This window comes from Accipiter gentilis, chromosome 25 (genome assembly GCF_929443795.1).
Source record: "Accipiter gentilis chromosome 25, bAccGen1.1, whole genome shotgun sequence".
NCBI classification, from domain to species: domain Eukaryota; kingdom Metazoa; phylum Chordata; class Aves; order Accipitriformes; family Accipitridae; genus Astur; species Astur gentilis.
In genome coordinates this window covers 14212872-14237128 of record NC_064904.1, presented here as the reverse complement: position 1 = coordinate 14237128, position 24257 = coordinate 14212872, and the positions used below count along the sequence as shown (strand labels likewise).

General features: G+C 38.0%; 1 protein-coding gene across 1 annotated transcript in view; it reads left to right on the top strand.

Annotated features, from left to right (window-relative positions):
- Positions 1-23931, top strand: part of NUDT14 (nudix hydrolase 14) — a 61860-nt gene extending 37929 nt beyond the window's left edge. Inside the window, exons 3-5 of the mRNA XM_049828867.1 lie at positions 6765-6829; positions 11421-11661; positions 23557-23931. Of these exons, the coding sequence (XP_049684824.1) occupies positions 6765-6829; positions 11421-11661; positions 23557-23797 (547 nt within the window). The 3' untranslated portion in view covers positions 23798-23931. The remainder of the gene's footprint in view (positions 1-6764; positions 6830-11420; positions 11662-23556) is intronic.
- Positions 23932-24257: the final 326 nt, after the last annotated feature.

Sequence of the window (24257 nt, the reverse complement as noted above, 5' to 3'; positions counted from 1 at the left end):
ACATATGCTTCCTGCTTTATGGTGTCACGAACAACTTCCTGCTGCAGTTCAGTTTATTGAAACCAATCTTCCTTTTGATTTTCTCCAAAGTAATGTTTATTTTCTTAAGCATACGTGTCTTACCACTTTATTCTGGTTTTACTTAGTGTTATATATTTACGTTGTATTGGAGAAAGCATTCAAATTTCATCAGAATACAGAAGTCTTCTAGACGTCTCTAATTATTTTTTGCCAAATCCACTTTATCTGTGATTAGTATGAAAGGCTGAATGTTTTTGTCAGGAGCTTATAGCTTTGCTTTTGTAATAGGCTGCATTTTAAGCAGCCAATTGGATTGGTGTTGGCCTTTGAAAAATGTAAAATGCTTTGAAGGAAGACTTAAATGAACCAGTAAAGATTGTGCAAGCACACACATTTAATCTCAGGACTATCTGCATTATAGTTAAAGCTCTGGGAAAGTAAAGGAATTGCACTGGAGAATAATCAAAGGGTACAGCTTTATTACATGTCTGTTCTGAAAACGAAGGGACTGTTTTCTCTGGCTTAAGATACTGGGTGCTGCTCTGATAAAAGGAAGATGACAGCACTTTAGATACCACATTAGAAGTTTTCAGGGATGTGTCCAACTGTGAAATGGATGGTTAATTTGAACACAAAAGTGACACAGGGGCTACCTGCAATTCTTTCTCATGGTCACCAAAAATAATTTTGAAGTAACTTAAGATGAAGTAGGCCATCCTGAAGGATGAATCCTCCCAAAGAATTACTTTTGATTGTTAGGTTTTTTGATTATCACTTTAAAATTGAAAGCGCAGTCGCTTCTGATTTGAACAAGAAAAAGGACACTTATTCACTAACATGCTTTAATCCTGATCTGGGGTGTTTCTCAAACATGGTATTTTAAAAAGACTAGATGGTATTCTAGTCTTGACATGGAAAACAATATGAAAGATCAATTTGTCAATGCTGTATGAACAAAGAAACCAAATTCTTAAAACTTCAAGAAGAAAAATTTATACTTTAAAGCTAAAATAATTACAGGACTTCTAAATGATTTATTTATTTTCTTACTAACTTTTCTTGTAGTACAATTTGTTAAGTCTTGACATTTTCTCCCTTATGAGCCCTACAGGCAAAAATATTACATGTATGGTTTATATTCACATGCTCTCTGGCTGAGATGAATAAATCTCTAAATACTTCTGTGGTTGCATACTACATTTGATTATTTTCTTCTGATTGTATCAAAGGGATTTTTAATGCCAAATATCTGTTCAGAGTCAAGGGGACTGATTAAATCAATTACTTGCTTTTATTCCTGCATGCCATCTTTGTGTTTCTTTTTTGGAATCTGCCATTCTTTTTTCATTGTCTTCTTTGAGAATGGTAACTGAATTACCACAGGCTCTGATGGTGTTGTGGGGGTTTTAGTGTTTTGTTTTGGTTTTTTGTTGCATTTTTTTTAAATCAAATAGCATTACTTCCTCAAGTCTCCACTGTGGAGCTGAGATTATTGTTTGTAAGCAGCGCAAACAATATTACGAACTTTCAACTAATTTAGACATAATCTTTAGCCTTTAAAAGTTGGTGGAAGTGGCTGAGGTGGAGGTGGCTGGGAACCCCTGGCTTTCAATGTTAACGTCAGTCTATTTTTTTAGGTGCTTTATCTTCCATTATTCAATTTTGATCACAATTTGTGTGTGACATACACATACCCATGTTAGACACAAGGGGATCCTGAGTTGCTCTTACAATGATTAAAGAAAGGTTGGTTTCTTTGCCCATATTACCTCATCAATTACTTAGCATACTATAGTATTAGTACAAGATTATCATTAAAAATCCTCATCTTCAGCCTTGAGAGTCTTATTTCATTCACAAGAACACAAGAGAATCTTGTCCTTTTCTTTGCTACTACTATACTATGATTTTTTAAAAATATTTTTTAGTTTTGCAAGTTCACATTTGTAAATTATTCATTAAGGTCACATCTAAGAATAATGAAAGGTTGAATCAATCTTTATTTATTAAAGGATTTTAAAAGTTTGTCTCCTGAAAAGCAATTAGTAAGTCTTAGCAGTTGCTTGTGGATTAACTGTAGCCCAGGTCAACAACTGGCAAATCATCAAGATAGAAGATTACCAAACCGATGACAAGGTGAAATTACATTTCTACCTAAAAAAAAGCCAACAACAAACAGTAAAAAAAAACCCCTCCAACAACAACAACAAAAAAATCCCTCCTCTCCCGCCAAACCTTCCTTCAATATTGGAGCTCTAGAAGTACATGTTCTTGTATCTTTGGCAAAGCTCATTTGCTGATCTTAATTGCTAGGATGTATTTCAAAAGAATTAACTTTCCGTCCGACCATATGTGTGTGCACATTTTAACAGGATGTCAGTTTTCATCTGTCCCCTACCTCGTAACTGCTGTGGTCAAATACTGCGTTTTTTACATTGCTCCTAGGAACACCACCTTCCTTTCTCAGGTTTGGGTGCGTGAAGTTGTAGTATTATTTCCATATAAATGTCTGCGCTGCTGGAATGTCATAAAGCATCAGTAACCATGGGTTCAATAAATACAGAGCTGTGCTATGTTGAGGGACAGAAAAAATTTGGAAATAGTTTTCTAGGCCAATGGCACACAACAGAGCAATTTTCTAAACTCTTATAAGATATGTTTTCCACTGTAAAGGTTGTATTCAGGTGGATATCTTCTCTTTCAATGAGAGTCTTAAAGGTGGAGGAGAAATTAAGATTCTGGACTCCTGTGTTGTGGATGTCCATGGGTCAGTTGTATGTAATTTCTGCACATTGACTTAGACATTTTAGGGAAGCCAAATATCCATTAGAGAATCCTAATACTTACTATTTCAGTCAGGGTTTTCTTTGAAGCTTAAATGGTTAAATGCTACGTGAGATCCTTGACTGAATAGTTGGAATCCCTTTAAGAAAACATTGTGTTAGATACCAAGACCAGGCACACTTTAACTGCAAGCTTAAGTACAATAAAAGCTCAAGTACACGTTAGCTGGTCTTTGTAGATATGTCTTGCTGACATTTTAGATATATATCTTTCTTAAAATATTTTAAGGCTACCCTTATTGTTCCTATATTTATAGAAAGAACAGTATCCTACATTATTGCACAGTTACCTGTTTACATGCATGCTTTCTTTGGAAAAAAGCCTCCTGTAATTGAGAGTAGTGATTTATTGTATGTATAAAGTGAGCAGGAGCTACTGCAGGGGGAAGCCAAGGCAGGGTTGGGCTGAAGGCTGAGCAGGGCTGTGGTCTTCACCAGCACTGGAAGACGCTGTACAAACCTGTGTCATCTCTTTATGTGTTGCCTTTCTGTTCGGTCGTAGTCCCTAAAGCAGCCACCAACAGATGCAGTGCAGAGGAGCCAAGTCTCCTTCATTAGTCCAAGGTCATCTGTGTCTTACAGAAGCAAATTAGAGCTCCGGAATGACGCGTACAGCACGTTTCAAAGAGTTTTCTTCTCAGACACCTCTTGCCTACAGAGGCGGCAAGCCCGCTGGCAGCGGCAGGTACCGAACGCGATACCTGCGTGCAGTAGTTGTGTTGCGTGCTCGTTGAGTCCCAGGTGCAGGTCTGTGGCTCAGTGGCATTGCGTTTGCATTAATGACCTCTCCTTTTACCCCAGCAATTTCCCTGAGTGTCAGCTGCTGGAGGAATAGCCAGCAAAGATGGACAACTGTGGAATATGGTAAAAAGTAATAATCTGCCACCCAAAATGAAAAGGCTGGCTGAGACAGTGTTTCATTTGTGCAGATGTGTTATAGCTTGTTTTTAAGGTACGGAGGCAAGTTTTGGATCAACCATGATCCTTTTATATCCGAGTATTCTTTTCCTCCGTAAAAAAAAAACACAAAAAAGTGGTCTTGTGCTTCTCTTTGGGACATGGGCAAATGAAGGCTGTTGCTACGTTAGGACCTCTGATGTCCATTTCAGAGTAAATTCTTGTCTAGGATTCCTGCCTTTTTAAGGAAATTTGGCTGGGCTTTTTTTCTCTTCTAGTGTTCTGTGTGATTTTTCTCTGATAATGCACATCTTGGGCCTCGTTTATCTTCTGTATCCTTTATTTGTGGAAATGTTCCCAAATGTCATTGTGAATGTTTTAATTTTTTATTCTATATGTTTATTCTTTATTGAGCACTTTAAAGTTTATAGATGCATATATGATATTCTAAAATAGGATTGATGGTAACGTTTTAAGGGGAATTGCCTTGAAACATCAACTATGTTTGTAATATCCTGTGGTAGGATACCACTGAAAGATGTATTAGCACCTCTGTTTTTGTAGTAGTCCTTTTTGGTAGCCCATATCATCTGTAAAAAGAGTAATCTCGAGATAATTTTGTAGTGAATTCTTTGTATGGTGATTTAAAACTCCAGACGATAAATACTCCCCTTATCTTATAGGCCAGACCAAACAGCTGAACCCACATATCTGGGTCGTTGCAGCAATAAGGAAACCCATGGAAAGCAGTGGCTGAGGGGATCTTCGACTTAGATCAATTGAACAGTCTTGCCCTAACTTTCCGTAATACTCAAATAACGGTACTGAATGCAGCTTCAAATGGGTGTTCAGAAGTTCCAGGCCTAGTGACCTGTGGAAATATTTCGTGTTATATTGTTTCTTGTGGAACAAGAAATACCAAATGGCATTCGTAATGTCACATTCTTCCTAAGAAGGTGTAATTCTGAACTTTCTCCTCCATGACTCTCCAACTCTGACGAGAAATATTAGAACTTGTGTGTTGTGGTTTGTTAAAAAATGTAAATTTATGTTCAAAATTGTTTGTCAGTCTCTCAGAAAATTAGATGTAATTAAATAGAAAATTCTACAGATTTGTGCCATTTCTGTACCCTCTCATCTCAAGATGGTGTGAGAAGCAGACAATTGTAATAACTTGCTGCTACTCCTTTCCAGCTTAATTTGATCTTGTTCCTTAATTCTGACAGATTGTTTTTAATTTTCCCATCTGTTCCATAAAAATTTCAAGTGATTGACTCTTAGGAAAAAATAATGTCTAATAGCTGAGCCATTTTTAATGAGTCGGTATGAGTTATTTAATGAGACATGCTGAAGAAGGCAAGCCAAGTGAAAGATTGGGCCTAGGGTGGTGGATGTAAAGAAAGTTAAAGGGCAACCATATGCTTCAGGAAGTCTCTACTGTTCTCTTTAACCTCAGCTTTAGACTGCTGTTGTCTCCAATTTCAGGCAGTGCGGATCCTTAGACCCATGGACAAAACCCAAAAGGTTCAGTAGCAGTATTTCATTTTCCCCTTTTATTTAGTGCAGTGTCTACCCTCAGACAGTATCACTTTGGGGAGAGGAACAGTCATGCAAAGGGGGAGCGGGGGGGGGGGGGAGATCAAAGAATAATACTTAAGTAAACTTAAAAACATTGTAGACTGTGGTTTAATTTCATTTCTTATAGCAAACTACACCATAACTCCCAGATATTCTAGTGTTAGGTCAAAAAGAACGCCCATGCCAGTAAACAGAGTGAATATTCTTCTCTAGCCTCTTTGAAGGCTACAACCTTTGCTTTAAAATTGCCTGCAAAGGACATTTCCTGGGGCAGGAAGTCATCGATATGCCGTACGGGTCTTTGAGAATAGCAACCATGAATATAAATGTTAATATCTGGACTTCTCCCTTCTGTGTTGGTTTTTATATATTAGTATAGTAAACATTAACATTATTTTTAATAATCATAAAATCACAGTTTCTCTGGCAGCTTGAGACCTCATTATTAAATCAAATAGTGAAAATAAATATACAGCTCTTTTACAAGGAAAGTTGAAAGTTTGACTCAACTCTGTAAATATGCCATTGTTAGTCTAATCTATTGTAGAATTCATAGAATAATGAATTAACTTTCCAACTGCATACGGTGAGGCATAACAAATGAAAGAATGCTACCATGGTAATGAGCAAAATATACACTTGTTTTTGCAGGGTTTAATAGGCTATCAACTAAGGAGAGAGACTTTTGTCTGCATTTTTTTTAACTAGTAAGACCTGAGAGTTATTTAAGTGAGCAGAGAACATCAGTACTCCACATTTTCAGAGCATCTCCAAATACTCAGCCAGTCAGGTTTCCCTGTGACATGTATTTCAAACAACCAAAGGGAATGGGGAAAGATTAAAGTGTGACTTTTAAACTGTTGAATGTGGTAGCACTTAAAACTGCTGCTGGTTTAAGTTTGGACAAAATTGGGGTTTGGTAGTGTCTGTTCTAAGGCCCACACTCAGCAAGTAGCCACAGATAGGAGATGCTCTGTGCATATATAGAAGTCTCTGGCTCTGAATGAGACTAGACTGTGCCTAAGAGTTAGACTATCCTAATCTGGGACTGATATAAGGGAAGAAAATGTTTTCATTTTTAAGGATTTTTTTTTTTTCTTGTTATTACTATCTAGTAGCAATGTTCCTAGAGTTGGACTTCTCTTTTTTTCTGTTGGGGAGAAGGAACTGGTTGGTGGCTTACTTTGCATGGCAGGAGACAAAAGTGGCTTAATTTTGGATAAATTCTCATGAGCTTTGTGAACACAACCCGTTATCTGTCATTCTTGATGGATTTTGGACAAGGATCTTGTTGCATTGTGGCTTTAGTAATAAATCTTCTATGTATTTATGTAGTTAAAATTAAATTCACAAGCTGTAAGTTTAATAGTTCTGCAGTAATCCTTCATAAAACATTGATCTTTTGTTTTTTATCTTCTTCCTCAGTGTGTCAGTCCTGATCTTTAATACTTCTCGGCAGTGCTTTGTTGTGGTGAAGCAGTTCCGCCCAGGTAATCCTCTTTTTTTAGATTTACTTTTGCTCTCTAGTGAATCAAGCTTTTAAGGGTTTAGCTGTTAAAAGTTGGTACATCTGTGGTGATAAAATCTTTGTTCTATATTCTGTTTCTTTGTATGATAGCCCACCCTTTTCAGTTGGTCAGAATTTGTAACCAGGGAAATTTCCATTACAGATGAAATGAATGATCAGGGTAGCCTTACATACTGCTTTTGGGCTAGTCATTGTCCTCTTTTGGATGAAATTGCAAACAGCTCTACAATGATCATGCAGTAGATTGCTTTTATTTGAAGTTCCTTCTTGACCTATCTAGTACATACTAGGCAGCTTCTGCGCAGAAGCACAATGTTTCTTTTTTTTTTTTTGGTCTTAAATATTCCTTTTTTTTTTTTTTTTAAAATGTGTTTTTGTGCATTGTATACTTGGGAATTTAAAATGAGGGAAATTCAGGACTGTATGCTTTTTCATCAGTATTTGGACAGCTTCATTTTACCAGTTATTATTATAAATTTAGGTTAATATACTATTTTTTTTTCTGATTTTTTGTATCAGTTATTTTGATTCAGAGCAATATTTACTTTCTGAAAGTTAAAAATGAAAAGCATATTCTCTGCGTGTTAATTAAAACAAATCACAAGATATTTCACTGACGGTTGCTAAGAGACCATTTCAAGACTGTTCATGGTAGACTTTATAGGAAACTTTCTAGGGTGGTGTCATGCTGTCCTTTCTTACTGGCAGTGATTGACAGGCTGTTCAGTGTTGTGCAGCACTGTTATACTGACAGTGCATACTTCTCATGAAGCACTATATTGACTATTATAAAGAGAGTGTTTATAAAAAGTGTTTGTTTATTTGTTTTATCAATAAAGCAATGTCTTTTATTTGCCAGCCGAATAAAATGGCTCATATAGCTGTTGCTCTCTCTGACGCAATCTTAGGCAGAAGCCTTCATATATGTGCATATATATATATGTATATGTACTGCACAGTGACGTGTTCATTACATCATCCATATGGAAGTCTCAAATCTGCCTCAAAAGACTGGACTGTTCTTGGATTTAAACTGTTCCACAGGCTGGAGCTGCTCAGAAACCTGACCTTAGGGACAGGGGTCAGTCAGACACCCCATAGCAGTTCGGTGATCGCAACCATGCCCTGACATTACTCACATCACTGTATTTATATTTGCATTTCATGCTTATGGTCTGCCTTGGTGCCTGTTCCACAAAGCAAAATTAAAGGCTGAGACTTTACTCATTGCTAGCTCCTATCGGGGTCCCACCAGGAAGGCGATAGCTCATTCCTTGTGAGCAAACAGCTGCCACTCACTCACCAGGCAAGTCCCCTGCACATGTGCTGGTTGACATATGCGCTTGCCTTTCCGTAGGGTGTGGTGTCACGATCGGGTTTTCCCACTGAAGTCTGCGCTGCTTGTAAAGGCAGTCATCCCTCCCTGTATGTACATTCCCACCCCATTCCCTTTGGCAGCCCCAGCCCTTATGCAGGCGCAGCAGAGGTCTTACATGGCTGCAGACAGAAAATTTTGAGGCTTAGCCAGCTTAACGGACTGGCCTGAAAGAGTTCGTGCTGGCTTGAGGGGTGGCAGGAGCACACAACCGGGGCGAGGCAGACAGGACCGTATTTTTCAGTGTACTGTGGACCTAGATAGTTTTGATCATCAAATCACATATTTGGAGGGAGCAGAGAGAAAAAAGTTACGCATATATCTCAGTAGTTTCCATGGTAGTTCCTCGCCCGTGACTGATTGGCAAAGGTCTTGGGCAATGCTCATTTTGGTAGTCAGTTGACCACACATTTTCAAATACAATAAAATAATACGTTATTATTGTTATAATATTATTGTTATAATATGTTATTATGACTTGTTAGAGTCATCTAACAAGGCCGCTTTGACAACAGTTATGATCTTGTTTGATGCCTTTGGTTGAGCCATCTACCCTTTGTCCCAGCTTTGCAGAAAGGAAGGCAAGTACGTCAGTTCTACTGGAGTTTCCACTCTGAGACTTCTTATAGCTGAGTGGTTCCGAGATAATTACTCAAGATGTTTAATGAGCACTAGATGGTTGTCTGAGTCCTCACTGTGCTGCTGCTCATTGGATACGTCCATCTGATGATGGAGGAGACTGCCCAGTAATGATGAAGTGACAGTTTCTGACCAAAGTAGCATAAGCCATCAGAAGACAAGAGAGCAGTCAAACATGGGACTAGTGGGTGGGTGACTGTGCTGGGAGCTGAGCTCGCTTCTAGTTTCTGCTCTCCAGATTCTTTGTGCATTTGCGATAAGCTGACAACCTGTGATGAGGAAGAGGAGAGTCACAGGTTTTCCTCCAAAAAGTGTGCCCTAGCCAATAGGTCACAGACTAGTTTTCCATCCAGTACTTTATCTCCCTTGGCACATCACTTGTGCAGTCAACTTTGCACCTTCAGGAGAGCTATGGGGGACTCCTCTGTTCCCTGATATTAGCAGGCAGCTTGGTTTCCTAGGCTTTGCTTATCTATGAGAGATTAATTGAGTTTGAACCTTGGCGAGCCTGGTGATACTGAATTCATGCTCTGACTCCTTGGTGAATGCTCTAATACTCGGACTCTCTTACAGAAGTGGCTGGTACCGCTTCTTCCTTATCTACAGAGAAAACCTGTTACTGGGCTTTAAGTGTTGGCATATTGCAGGTCTTGGCTCTGAAGTGGACTGCTGGATTAGGTCCTTCTGGGAGCGTAGGTTTTGATCTAAGTGGAGCCCAGTTGTGCTGAGGGAGAAGGAGAACAGCAGGTGCCTGCTGGAATGACAGGATGGGTTTCGGTGATTTAACAGACTTGTAACAGAGAGTTATTTTAATCACGTTTCTGTACCCTACACTCTTACCTGCATCCTGTTTTGATGCCAAGTCCTTTAGTAGGATGCATGTGTTGTTCCTTTTTGTATTTACTGATATGGATGTCAATACTAAAAAGGCAATAAAACCTGAAGAGTATTTGGCTCATCAGAAAGATCTTGGAGGTAGTTGCCATTTAGGATAATTGTCATAGCTTTTAGAAGCTTTTGGAATAAGGACAATAGGCACCCTTCAAGGATCTGTCCCTCAAAGTCTGCATGGAATATTTTTTTTGCTGCCTTCATGCTACATTTTAAAAAGAAAACTGAGCTCTAGTCATGTCTTTCAAGTCAGAAGTGGTGCCTCCTTTCCTTAACTGTTTGACTCTCAAAGGCCTAGATGCACCTACTACAAACAGCTTTGAAAGTTTTAAATTCTGGAGAAAGATTAGGTTTTGGACAATAGACTGATCTAGACATCTCCCTTTCAAGTGCTGATCTTGCTATACTACATTTCTGAGGTGTCACAAGAAGCATTGCAGAAGGAGCCTAGGCACAGATTTCTGGGGTGTAGACTCTTCCTCAGAGACCATGTGCTTGAGAAGTCACTGTGGTACTTTACTTCTATGCAACAACATTTCTCTAGAGAGCTTGTATATCACAGCTTTAAGAAACAATAAGCTAAATCCAGTAACTGGAAGAACAAAAGGTTGTCCATTAAACTTGAGCTTTTTTATGTACCAGTTCTGCAAGATTTAGAATGGGATATAAAAGATAAGCTCATTTGAAACCATGTTACGTGTATATGAAATATGCATGTAGAATATTTTAATGGATTAAAAATAAGTTCAAATTTTAAAATAGTTTTATTCAGGTTGTTTTATAACAACCTTATGGTAACCTTTCATGAAAAGCAAGGGGATAGACATGAGGAAATTTCAAAGAAACAAGTGGGATTATACCTGTAAGTTAAAGTTAAAATGATCTAGAATTGTCAGTAGTGGATTCTTTGTAACATCCAGTCCTGCAGTTCTCACTCAGAAAAAATTTCTGTTGACATCAGTGAGAGGTTTTGCTTAAATAAGGACTAAAATCTGGCATTTGCACTTTCTTTAGGAGAGCATTACAGTGGCAGCTGTTTGTAGATTAATTCAAGAAGTCTTTTTCAGACTCCACACAGGAATCTGTGCAAGGAACTATATGTTCAAAAGAGGATTTATTTTTTTTCAAACAAACATACATGCTTTTCATACCCTTTCTAAATAACAGCTGAGTTGACAGGCTGAAAGACTCATCGTTGTGCACATGGTACATAATGTGCAACCCAACTTTCCTGCAAGATAACTGCATAGTTTAAATTAAATCCTGATAGCCACATTGCCCAACAAATGGAAGCTGTATGGTGCTTCTGGTACTTAGACTTCTTGGATGAACTGCTTCCTTTTTTAGTTTTTATTTATTTTAAGGTGTGCGTGAATTAATTCCAGATGATGTAAGCACAAATAGACTTAAAGAATAATTTTACAGAAATGGCAATGTTCTCTAAAATTCCAATTTCAGTGTGTCATAATTTTAACAGATGACACGACTGAATTCCTTGTTACTCTCAAGTACTCTGATGGTTATAAATTTCCAGGCAAAATTTGTGCACCATCTTTCTTTCTCTTTCATATGATTGAACGAACACGCTAACACCCTCCCACCCCCTCATCCCCCCCTTGTTTCTTTTGTGGTTTGTTTTTTTTTTAAGCTGTATACATGTGTGAAGTAGAAAGGCATCATCCTGAAGTGTTTCAGAATCAGGAGAAGGAGGAAAGCTTCTCTCGTCTAGAGGATCCCTTACCTGCGGTGGTAGGAGTGACCTATGAACTCTGTGCTGGCATTGTAGACAAACCAGACCTTTCTTTAGAAGAAATTGCATGCGGGGAAGTCTTAGAAGAGTGTGGCTATCGTGTTCCCGTCACAGACCTACGGAGGATCACTTCTTACAGGTAAATAGCAGTAAGTTAAAACACTTTGCATTTTGTTGTTTCACAGATTGCTGAAGTGGCTTGAATGTAAATTTATGGTCCCTTTTCCCTTATTAAAGCAGCGTGTTGGAGGAACATGAACATCTGAAAGTATATGAAATGTGTAATTTTCAGCAAGTGAGAGGAGTATTTACAGAGACTTAAGGAATTATAAACTCATAATTACGGGATTGAATTCCCAGTAAGAATGATACTATTGTGATTTATTCCAAAGACTATTAGAACTGGGAAAAGTTGCATTGGGCCCTTCAGAGGAGTTTGTAACAGCACTAGAAAACAGCCTGTCTTTACTGTGTCAGGCGTTTTCCGTCTCTGATTCTTACTATTCTGATTAACAATAGAAGCTGCCCAAGATGGACTCTGATTTACCATTAACAAAATTTTGCAGAAGCATGAGAACCTGTGCCATTAGATCTCTTCATAACATTTGGGTTGTAATGAAGCCTTCTTTGAATTTGACAATAATGAATGTTATATATGAAGGTTTTGCTGATTTCACTATGAAAATTTTTACATTATATTTTTTGCAGGGTTTCAAATAGTTATTGAAACAGATTTTAACATGTTTTAAAACAATTATGAGGAGTAAGAGGAAAACTTAATATGTAAGAGGAAGAATACAAAATGTGAGTTGTTGTAGGGAAAAAAAAAAACAAAACCAAAAACCCTCAGAGGAAATTTTGCACACAGCTTTAACCCCATTATATCTCCGTCCCAGCTTTTAGTATTGTCATCCAAAATGTATGTATGTTTGTATTTTACAGAGAAAGCAGCAGGTTTTTTACTTTCTGTATTTTGCTTGATATCGCCATTGAACTAGGCCCTGTCATTGGTTTTTAATTTGGGAATTGAATACAAATCCACAGCTGTCAATCCTGGCAAATGTTATTTCCTGCTGGATTAACAAGCAGTGCTTCTGTTGAGGGGAGGGGGTGAATCACAGGAGCTGTCTTTTACAACTCCTTGAAACTAGATTAAGGGTTTGTTCTACTGAAAGAAAAAGTGCCTTCTAGATTTATGAGCAAAAGCTGGCTGTAGAATTTCATAGATTGGGTGACACGGGCACACTATAGCATGCAGATACATACATACATGTATATACATACATACATGTATATACATACATGTATATACACATGTATGCGTATACCAACACAAAATAGGAAAAGTAGAATATAATTTCTGTAGCTGTAGAAGTTTGTAGCTTCAGTGTAGAAGTTTGACTTAATAGTAACGATTTACACTTGGCTAAAACACCTTATCTTTTTTGGTTGATGAGTGTCTTTGTATCTTACACCTGGTTGTTCTTTCAGTTGCCTTTTTTTTTTTTTTAATTGCATTGACTTGTGAGGAGAGTATACAGTTGAGACCAATGCAAAAGCCACTTAATATATTACCCCCCCGATCCTGCTTTGTCTATGTGGGCACAGATTTCTGCCCATTGAGATCCGTGCTGAAGTCAGAAGGGCCTGTATAGTATTTACTTCTTTAGATTAATATGAAAGATTGAAGCCTCAAAGATGGTATTTTAGTTTCTTTTGTTGGACTTCCTGTGCTCCATATTACAATTTTATTCTAAATGTTATGGTCTTCCTACTAGGAGTGTCCTGTTCTTCTTCCTTCAGCCAAAGACTGGCATATCTGTCTGATCCTTGAGGATTTAATGCAAAGACAGGAAGTAATTAGTTCCCCTATGGTCTGCGAAGGACATTTTTTCTGTAATCGCTATATTAAATATAAGAATTTCTGGCCTTTTTCTAAGTGTAACAGGTTTTTCCAAATGGTTTATGCTGCTGTTTTCCTGCTGTGACTGTCAATACAGAGCATTGACATAAAGCGTTACATTAATGCATATGCATGCCGTAAATAATTACAATATATCATGCACTTCTACTGTTACCTGCAATCCCAGTGATCTGTGTAATAGTTGCTCTATATTATTTATTGATCCAGTGCATCAGGTCAGAAAGAAGCCTTAGAAAACAGAATTGGAAGGAAATTTGGGAGGATCTCCTCTAGATTGCTCCTCTTCCAAAGATCAGGCTCAGCTGGATTTAAATCACTTCTGAAAAATGTGCATCTGTGCTTTCTCTAAAATCTGGTCATTTCACAGCCTCTCTTGGAGGGTTTCAGCATTCTATCTGAAGTGTCTTAACTATCTGTACCATGAGCAAGTTTTTCCTTCTGTCTTGCCTAAATTTCCCTTTCAGTACTTCAAGTCTGAGACTTACTACCCTGTTCCCAGTGGACATGAAGTACTTCTGCTCCTTACATGTATACGTTTGAACATGTCTCCCCTTTATTTTATTTTTGCCTATGCAAAACTGTCGTAGTTGATTTAAGCTTTTTCTTTAGACCATGTTTTCTAGATGTCTGATCATTCCTTCTTCTGTCCTCTGCTTTCTCTCCATCTGGTCTGCGTACTTCTTAACAACATAGTGCCTGAAGTGGAGCACAGTATTTTTGTGGTGGCTTTACCAGTGTCAGATAGAGTGGAAGCATTATTTCCCTCGTCTTGCAGATGATTTTGTTTATATGCTATAGTATGACTGCCTTTTTTGCAGCGGCATTATGTTGTTGACTTACGGTCCACAATACTTCCCCTGTCTCAAAACTGTTTTCTGCAGCAGTACTGCACTGTCATTCACCTCCTGTCTGTATTTGTGCTGTTCATTATTGCTGCCTGAACACAGAGCTTTGAACTTGCCTTTACTGAATTGCATCCTATTTTTTTAGACCATTTCTCCAAGTTGTTGGGATGATTTTGAATTTTAATATTCATCTCTAGCTTCTTATAAATAATCTATCTCAGCTTTGCTACCTGCAGTCTGTATTTCAACATACAAGTTCTAAAACAAAATATTGAATTATATTGAATGGAGGATGGTCCCCAGTGGAATCCTATTTCGTTTGTATTTCCAATTTGACAGTGATATCCATTCCATGAGTATCATTCTCATACTAGTTTTTCACCTATTTCACAGTTTCCTTGATTTCTAAGTATATCATAATCTCCTAACTTCTTAATGAAACTGCCACATTAGATAGCGTTCAAAGCCTTGATGAACAGAAGTTATATCATTTGTGTTGCTGCCCCGATCCACAAGACCTCTTACTCTATTACAGCTGATATTTGTTTGACCGCACTTGGTATATTCCTGACAAACGTTAGCTGTTTTTCCTTTCTTGATGCAAATAAAACCGCCTTAAAATATTTAGATAACTGTCATTAATAATTACTGAGTTAAGTCTATTAGATTTTTTGTAGATAAAAACGCACAGAGTTGTGTGCATGGTGAAAAGGCTTTCGTACAAATATGGGTTTCTGCGTCATCATACCCTTTGGTCTGAAAGCAAGAAGTTGTCTTCTATTCCCAATGACACCCCTTTCTGGAATCATGGTTATGAGAGGAAAATTGCCTGACTGGAATAAAAGCAGGACTAGAGCTAGACCTGACAGAAGGACATGAAAAGCAGAAGATACATCAAATTTAAAGGGAGAAATGGTTTTGGCTAGGCAGGTCAATACAGTTCTGTGGCTAATGGATTAAGAGGGGAGGGCATGGACAACGCATAGGGGGAACTTAGCCTAGGGGGAAAAATGGAATAGAAAACCCTTGAGAAGAAAAAGAGGAAGAAGAGATGAAAGAACAGCGGAGAGAAAAAACATGGGCTGAGAACTAGATGGACTTGGGGAAAGTATGTTCATTGTGGTGGAGAAGAATTCTCTTTAACAAAATGAGGAAAGTACTTAGACTGTAACCAAGCAGAACTTTGCTCTGTTCTCAAGCACTGGAAGCAGTAAAGATTGGAGGTAATCTGAAGACAGCTTTTTTTTTTTTCTCATTTATTATCAGGGCTTGGAGCAGTGGCTTTGGGGAGAATTTTTTTTTATGTTTCTCAGCTAACTGGAAAAGGTTAACTACAATACTACTACAGATATTTCAAAAGCACATACAAGTAAGCTGTTGGACCCCCTTCTTAAGCTGTGTCAAAGCTCCTGTGACATGATACTCATCAGGTAGAAGTCAGGCACTGCATTAAGCAGATCTCAGACTTACTTACCTTGAATGATCCACAGAGTAGCTTTGGAGTCAATGAAAAACCAGGAAAGAAGCCAGGAGTTGGGAACTATGCTAGTTGAGTGAGAGTCTTTGGAACAAGCTGTTCCAAGCAGCAGGAGGACAGTAAGGCATGGGTGAATGAAGGAGACTGAATTGGGGGTAGATAACGAGAAAGACAAACATATTAAGAGGGACTTGACTGGAGGAGGTCAGAGGAATCACACTTTGAAGAATCAGAAGTATCTGTTCCTACCATAGTAAAATGCCAGCCAGAAGGTGAATTTAAATGTTAAGTGGTTCGTTTTGCTATGTAGATAGAGGCAGGAATCATTCTGAAAAAAAAATCTGTATTGTTTGCAACCTGTGTGGTGAGTTTCCTCTTCTCATCGGGGCTACACAAATTGCTATTTTTGTGCTTGCGTACAATAAGTAACCTTGTTTTGGTATTACAAAAAGTTTGTTCTTTATTCTGGCAGCAGCTAATCCATTTTTGGAGGCTTCTTGAAAGTTTTGGTGCCTACTGGTATGTTGAGTTCTCGTCAACTATACGTATGGCCTCAGTCAAAAATAGCATAGTGGTAGATGCGATGGGTATAAAGGAACCATTTAGCTCAATAACAAAATGAAGCTAATACTATAGTAGTACAGTTGTAAACTGAGGCTTCATGAAAATGGTTGGCAGTTAAATTGTTCATTTTTAAAAGCTCTGAAAGAAATGTGTGAGCTTCCCTCCAGTTTGGGGATGTTTTTTCTCTAAATGCAAAATTTTGTAAGTGAATGACTTTGGACTTATTCATGTATTAGATATAACAATTTTTCTATCTGTCATGGTATCCCAGCAGTTTTCAGTTTGAATCCCATGTGAAATTCAGCTGCGAGTTTGTTTCTTAGGTTGAAGTACTTCCAGCTATCCTCCTTGAGACTTGTTTCCTTAAAAGACAGGGGCGGGGAGATTTGTTGTTGTTGTTGTGTTAAAGATGTTATCATTGCCATTGCAACTTACAGTATTTTCTTCTAGTTCTTGAAAATGTTGATCTTCTTGAAGAATATATATAAAATTAGTTGGACTCAAATAACACCTCAGAGCATCAGGATAAAGTTGAACCAGAGCTTCTGGTTCAAATTCCTTTTCCCTTCATTCCATCTTATTTTCTCCCAGGGTTGTAATAAACTCTAGGCTATCAACTGGATACAATAGGAGCTGCAGGTTCTTAGCCCCGCTGCAAAAAAATCAGATGGATTAGTTTAAGGGCCTAACTATATTAACATAGGTACTTACTTTAATCTTCCTACATTTGATTTTTTTCCAAAAGTATACAACAAAGAAGAGCATTCACAGAATTAATATTGGATGTTCCAATTACCGTGCTATGGCTATTAGTCTCTGTGCAATGAGGTAAAAATGGTTTGTATTCACAGGTTATTATGTAGAAAGAATAATAGCCTTGAAAATGTTGGAGTGTGTTATAATTAGAAAGATCACCTGCTAGTACACCTGTTGGGTGATGGCATAATGTAATATAATTTTATGTTAATTACTTCTCTGCTTTTTTCCTGCACCTGCTGCTTATAATGTCAGAACTGTACAAAGGTCCTAAGAAGTGACAATAGGAACTGCATGTCACTGTTCATCAGTTTACATGTTGCATGCCTAAATAGATCTTGATTTCAGTATAAATAACAGAGATTTGTGTTGCATTTATTTGTAAACATGAATTATGTATATACTATATACCCAAATTCTGCATCCAGATGGCTTACATCTTATAAAAGGGTACATTGCATTTAGGAATTTTCAGATTAACTATGTCAGATTAAAACCAAAAAATGTATTTCTGTGTTGATAGGAACAGGTAAATGTTGATTGTTTATAGATTTTATGTTTGTTAAATATTAAGAAACTATGGGAAATTTAGCTTTTAATTGCTGTCTATCAGAAAACTGAGTTAAACTTGTAAGTCTTCACAATGGTAAGTCAATTTATTTGTTCCCCACATTGCAGCAGAGGAGTAGAGTATAAGAAATTGTTTGTTTTCTCATACAAGTTTGTTCCTTCAAATTAAAAATGTAATATTTATGAATGTAATAATCATGAATGTAATAATTGGTTGGCATAGGTGAGCATCCAGACATGAGAAGGCAGCAAAGCTAATCTTGAGTATGTGCTTTGAATTCCGACCTATGTGCTTATAAATGTGCACGCCTGCATACATGCACACGTGCTCACACACTCAGTTTGAAGAAGAAACTCACTGTTACTGAACATCAGCAAACGTATAAAGTGGACTCAATCTCACTTGTTGCTTTTAGGCACTACTAAACTTTTTTCTTTTTTTTTAAAGCAGTAAGATACTGTTATCCACTCGTGATAAAAAATTTAATGTATCTTTATGTTTATGAACTTAGATATGACAAATGAAAAGTGCCATTTTGTGAGCTCTATTTCATCAGCTATATATTTCCTCATGCATTTAATAAAAGGGAAGAGCTAAACAAAGGCTTTGTGATAGCTGCTATTGCCATGTTTCCAAAACAAATTGGAGTGACAATCTCTCTCTCTCTCTCTCTCTCTCTCTCTCTCTCTCTCTCTCTCTCTCGTGTTTTCCCTGGTCTAAGAAGGAAGTAGATAGAAAATGTTGTAGTTACAGCCTCATTCTGCCAGCCAGTCCCACCCCTGGGCAGGAGGTGAAGAGAAGCACTTTGCAGTCACTCTGCAGAAACTGCTTTTCTGCTATGCTGTTGCCTACAAGTGTGTTTCCCACAGCTTTGAAAGCCTTAGCATGATTTAATCAGAGTGTTTCAATGTTTTCTTTAAAATGAAATATGGGAATGCAGCATACTATCTTGTTTTGATGTGTTAAACTTATATTTAAGTTACTATTGTGATGAAAACCATACCACTTTGGTATCCTTACTTTGACGTGCTCACATTCTTAGACTTGCTGTTGTCAAAGGTAATGGAGGTTTCTAACTCTCTCTGAAGCAACGCTAAAAGTTTAGTCCTAATAGACTTTTGATTTTAAAAATACCTCTCTGTTGAAGTTACAGGGTTTGTGAGCTTAAGCCCTAATGATTTGACAAAGTATTTGTCAGCCATGTAGCTGTTAATTGAAACAGCTATAAACCTCTCAGAGGAAACTGATCCTTGTGAAAACAGAGCTGTGTTTTGTATAGATCATTTGCATTTGTCCCACAGTGGTAAATAGGAGTCAAGCACCTTACAGACACATCAAAATACATCTGGAACGCTCAGCTAGGTCAAGCCAGGCTTAGTAGGTCTGGGTCAGTAAGAGCCATGAAATGCCTGGTCTGGGCAGCATGGTGCTAAACCCGTGGAGTGAGACTGAAGCCTGAAGTCTCACCGTGGGCCGGTGCTGCTTGTCCTCCCCCAAACCAAGCCTCTCTTGTACTGGGAAGGGGAGACACCTTTATCAGGAAGGTGGTTTTCCCAGGGTGAAACTCATCACTTGCAGTTCGGGTGTGCTGACCCCTGCGATTTCCACAGATGAAAAGCTAATGAATATAGCTGTAATCTGTTAATAGGTGACTCATTTCAGACTACGGCAAAAGCATTTTATTTGTAATGCGAAATACTAGGGCAAGGAAAAGCATATGTCACAGACTTGGCATAGAGGGAGAAGGTAGCAGAAAAAGGAATATAACTGTGATTAAAGCCATAGCAAAAGTCCTTAAACATACTCGGAAAGTGCAAGTAAGTGTGCAAAAGCATAGGAAGGTCCTAGCAACAGATAAACCTGAAAGCATACTGAAAGCATAATAGCTGCCTATTTACCAGTGAGACCTACCTTCTCCCTCTCTGCTCTCTTCCTCCTCCAGCCCCAGTACCCCAAATCACTGAAATGTATACACATTTTCCAAGGGTATGTGTTAAATCACCTTATTACTTCAACCAGATGGAAGCTCAGAAGAGCTTCAAAGCAACGAACCTGCTAACTTTTGATTTCTATAAAAATCAAAAGTACTAAGACAAATGCAATGTCAATAGCATTGATTTTGGGGCAATTTTCTAAAGAGAGGCAGGATACATTAATATCTAAGAGCCTGGAAATGTTGTGAAAGACAGCGGTAGCAATTTTGGAGAATGTTTAATTTAGTAAAGGGCATTCCAGGTGGATCCATGCAAAAATGATCAACTGGCATAGTCAGCCAGAGCATTTAGAGAAAGATCAAATTAAGAAAGGTAAGAATCTTGCCTTTTTTATGAATTAAAGTATATTCCTGTATCTTTCAAATTCTTTCTGAACCTTTTTGAAATGGACATTTAGGTAGACAATAAACAGTGAGGGGATTCTAAGTAGTCTTATAAATGTTCAGTTTGCTGGGGGGGGAGGAAAGAGGAGAATAGAACAACATGAGTATTAATACCAGCTCTCTTTGATTTTATTTATAGGTCATTTGGAAGTTTTTATTAGTTTTTAATGAACAACTCATGGCAGAGTTGCACTAGAGAAAGATAAGTTAGGTAATCAAATAAGAAAGAATGAATATGTGGGTATGTCCTCCTTTGAATATGCATTGTTGCAAATTTTTTGTTGGTTTCCGTGGCAAATTACATGCTGGTATACGTGAAGAAATATCATAAATTTGGATGTCGTAACAAAGGAAAGACATTGATATCCAGTGCTTTCATTTTTTAAAGTATATTCAGTGTAGTAGCCACTCTTCATGTATTTAGTTTGTAAGAAGAGAAACACTGATTTATTAGAAGTATCATATGAGTAAATACAATGAAATATCAGCATATTGAAATCACTCTATGCTATTTGAGCTACAGCGGCATGAAACTGAATCTTGCAGTGTAGCACCTTGGGAAAGCAGTTTTCCTTTACTTTAAAGAAAAGATGTGTGGAAAGTGAACTCCTATGATTTCCACAACTGCAGCTAACTCATAAGTAAATGGTCACAGGTGGTATAGAAGGAGATTATGCTGTAAATAATCAAGCCAGAATGTTCTTATAGAAGGGCTTCTTAAATAAAGGCTCTATGTTTTTGTATATAATCTTTACATAATATCAAGTGGATATGGTTTTGGGGTATACCCAATTTAGGATCATTTCCATCCTCCAGGTGGGGCACCCCAGATGAAGCTCAAACTTGACACTTACCAGAAATAACAGAACATTAAATATATTACGCATAGTCTTGTGTTTTTTCATGGTACCTGTGGAGACTAGCGAGCTGCATTCTTTGTCTTACAATTTTTACAGTATTAATTAACGTGGGTTTTTAATTCTTATTATCAATTACCAAAAAACAATCCCTGAACCCCAGGCTTCCTATATTTATTTAATTACTAAAAATGCAATTCTTGCAGAAACAATTGAAGAACAAGCAATCACTATTTACAGAGAAAAACAGATCTGCATCTCTAGTTGATAAAATAATAAAATCCTTTCTGCCTCCTCACACAAGAAAAGAAGAAGGAAAAGGGGGAACAAAAACTGAACAAGGAGTCTACTATTCCATCACAAATACATTCTGTCAGTGAGGCTCCTTCCAACGGACATGGGTACAACAGTGAGGGGTGGGTAGCACACGGGTCAGTGACAGATATCCAGGTGACTAAGCTGAGGGAGACTGTTCACTGAATGACTAGAGCTTAAATAGCCAGCTGTGATGGATTGTGAAATAGATCTCTTTGCTCTTAATCGGTATTTCATTTCCAGCGTTGCTTTTTAACATTATATATTATTGCGTGATAATACCAAGAAAAATATATTGTATTTTAACACAAAGGGAATCTAGTAAAGTGTGCCACCATCCTCATGGCAGAAAGGGCACTGATAGCACGAGCATAAAAAATGACATTCCAACTTTTGCAAGCTGGTTGCTGATAGCAACTCGATGAAAGATGAATCTACCTTACTTTTATAATGAGATCAGAATGATTAAGCCAGCATGCTGGGCCCAGTGCGCAACTCCTGCCGCTTTCAAAGGCTGCATTTGTGTTGTGCTGTCGGCTGGTTGGATCTTCAGCTGAGGTGAGATGAATGGCAGCACGGCTGGCGAACGGCATTACTCTTCCCAGCAGAGAAGGGAAAAGGGAGTGTGGCACAAGGAATCCTGAGAAGACATTTGATCTGGTGCCCGTGGCATGGACAGTCTGTGGGTGATTGTCAGCCCTGGATGGCTCTTTTAGTGGCAAACTATCTCTGATGGTCGTCAGAATAGCGTACAAATACCAAGGACAGTGGTTGCAGAAAAGAAGTCCTTAGGGAAAGTAAATACTGAATCAGATTGACTGAGGAAGGAGCTCATGTACTTTGCTGAAAGTGGAATAGAGAGGGGAAACTCTTATTCTGGCCTTTTGCTGCCTCCTAGTACGTCACATTTTGTTGGTTAAAACGAGTATCAAAAACACCACTACTGGCACTGAAATAGAGGGATGAGCCCAGAATGAAAGAAATCGCATAGCAGCCTTCAAAGTTCCTGGAAGTGCCAAAGATGCTTAAGTTTCTCTTCTTAGATATACAGGAATGATCCTGGAGGGATGAAACATCTTGTCCAAAGTCACAGAACGTATCAGAAGTAATTTTAGGAAAAGAACTCACATGTTCGCTCCCTTTTCTGTGTTTAAAAAAAGAGTGTATATTGGTGTAAGAAACCAACTTCAATAATCATTATTAATTCTTCAAACAAAATAATTGCCAGTATTCTTAGAAAATTGAGAGACAAATTATTAATTCCTGCTATGGGGTGTGATGTATGCTGGATTAATTGAAAGATTTAGTTGACTAATGAGTGGGTAAGTATGGATCTACTAAGATCATAACAGTGCTACAAATCTTAGAATCCTCTGTATGTATAATAATATGGAAGCTAATTTTTCAGCTTGCCCTAATGCCTCATTCATAGTTTCAGTGGACTTTGGGTCCAGATTCAATGTGAAAAGTCACTTGTAATCATGTGAAATGAAGAAGTTGCGATTACGATGTGAGTATTTTCTTGGAAGGACCAAATGAGTGGATTATGTCCTTATCCCTTATTTAATAATACCTAAATGAAATAGTCCTAAGGGAATAGAGGATTAACAAATAAGAAGTATAATACACAGCAAGCAGTCTAGCTGAAGAAAGACGACATAATCTGAAATATCCTCAACTAAATCCACTGTAGCAAATTTAGCAGGGAGACTGAATTACTTGAGATACATGCGTGCTTACAGTGGTCCATTTGGGTCAAGGCTAAAGTTCAGGAGGGATAGAGACTCTCAGGCTGCCTTTCTGTTCTTGTACCTATCCAGTTCATGAGTAGAGGACTCCAGCTGTGAATGGACATAATCTTCTTAAGAGTAAAGAATCTAAATATTTGTGTAAAAACAAGCAAACAAATGTAGCATGATAGCACACAGATACACTGAGGAGCTTCATTCTGTTGTTTGTAAATCTCTGTAAGTCCAGTTCTCACTAAGGTCAGTTGGAAGAACTTCTGTTGACTTCGGTATATGTAGAACAACAGTTCACCAATTCAAAACCTACTTTTTTATTTTCTCCCAAACTAACATTTTTTCCACAGTTGCAGAATATATTTGAAGACAGATCCATTTCATATGCAACTGTATTCAAAAGTGTTGGGCTTTCTGTGTGAAAGTTACAGTCAATTTCCGTATTAATGAACTTGCATTTATAGGTTCTAAATGGCATTAGCAGAGAGTAGCAACATGGATTTTGATGCTGCTTAGTGACACACGTGAAGGACACAGGTTTCCATTCTTAGTTCCTAGCTACCTTCTTTTTATCTAAAACAAAGTTTCTTCTCTGCCTTTTTCCAGGTCTGGAGTTGGTGTGACAGGTTCTAGGCAGACGTTATTTTATGTAGAAGTAACAGACCAGATGAGAACTGGCGAAGGAGGTGGCCAGCCTGAAGAAGGAGAGCTGATTGAAGTTGTAGAAATACCTTTAGAAGACTCCATGAAGTTTGCTTATGATGAGACTCTCCCGAAGACGATGGGTGTCATCTTCAGCTTCATGTGGTTTCAAAACAACATAGCACCTAAGCTACCAAAAAAATAAAATCAAAGCACCATGATTTTAAGAAAAGCTCTCCTGCTGATTCTGTGGATGCAGGAAACTGCAAATCTGCCTGCCTCAATCAACTTTTCACAGAGCAAATCTTTCTTGAAATAAATTTGGAAGTAAAATCTGAATTAACATCCTGAGCCAGTTTCCATCATTAGCAAAACACTGGCTTCACTGGGGGCAGTATTTGCGTCTGAAAGGCAAATGTTGATTTTTGCACAAAGGCAGACTAAATGTGTCCAGTTCTCCCTTTTCATGACACTGCTCTACCACTATTTTGAAGAGTTGCTCAGGACCTCAGTGCAGCTGCTATACGAGCCTGTCACTGTGGTCTGTACTTACTGGCAGCTGTGTATTTACTGTAGTTTCTGATTTTTATTTTTCGGGGGCGGGGGGGGGGGGGGGGGGTGGTGTGTGTGCAGCAAACTGCAATAGTCGCAGATACCCTAACTAT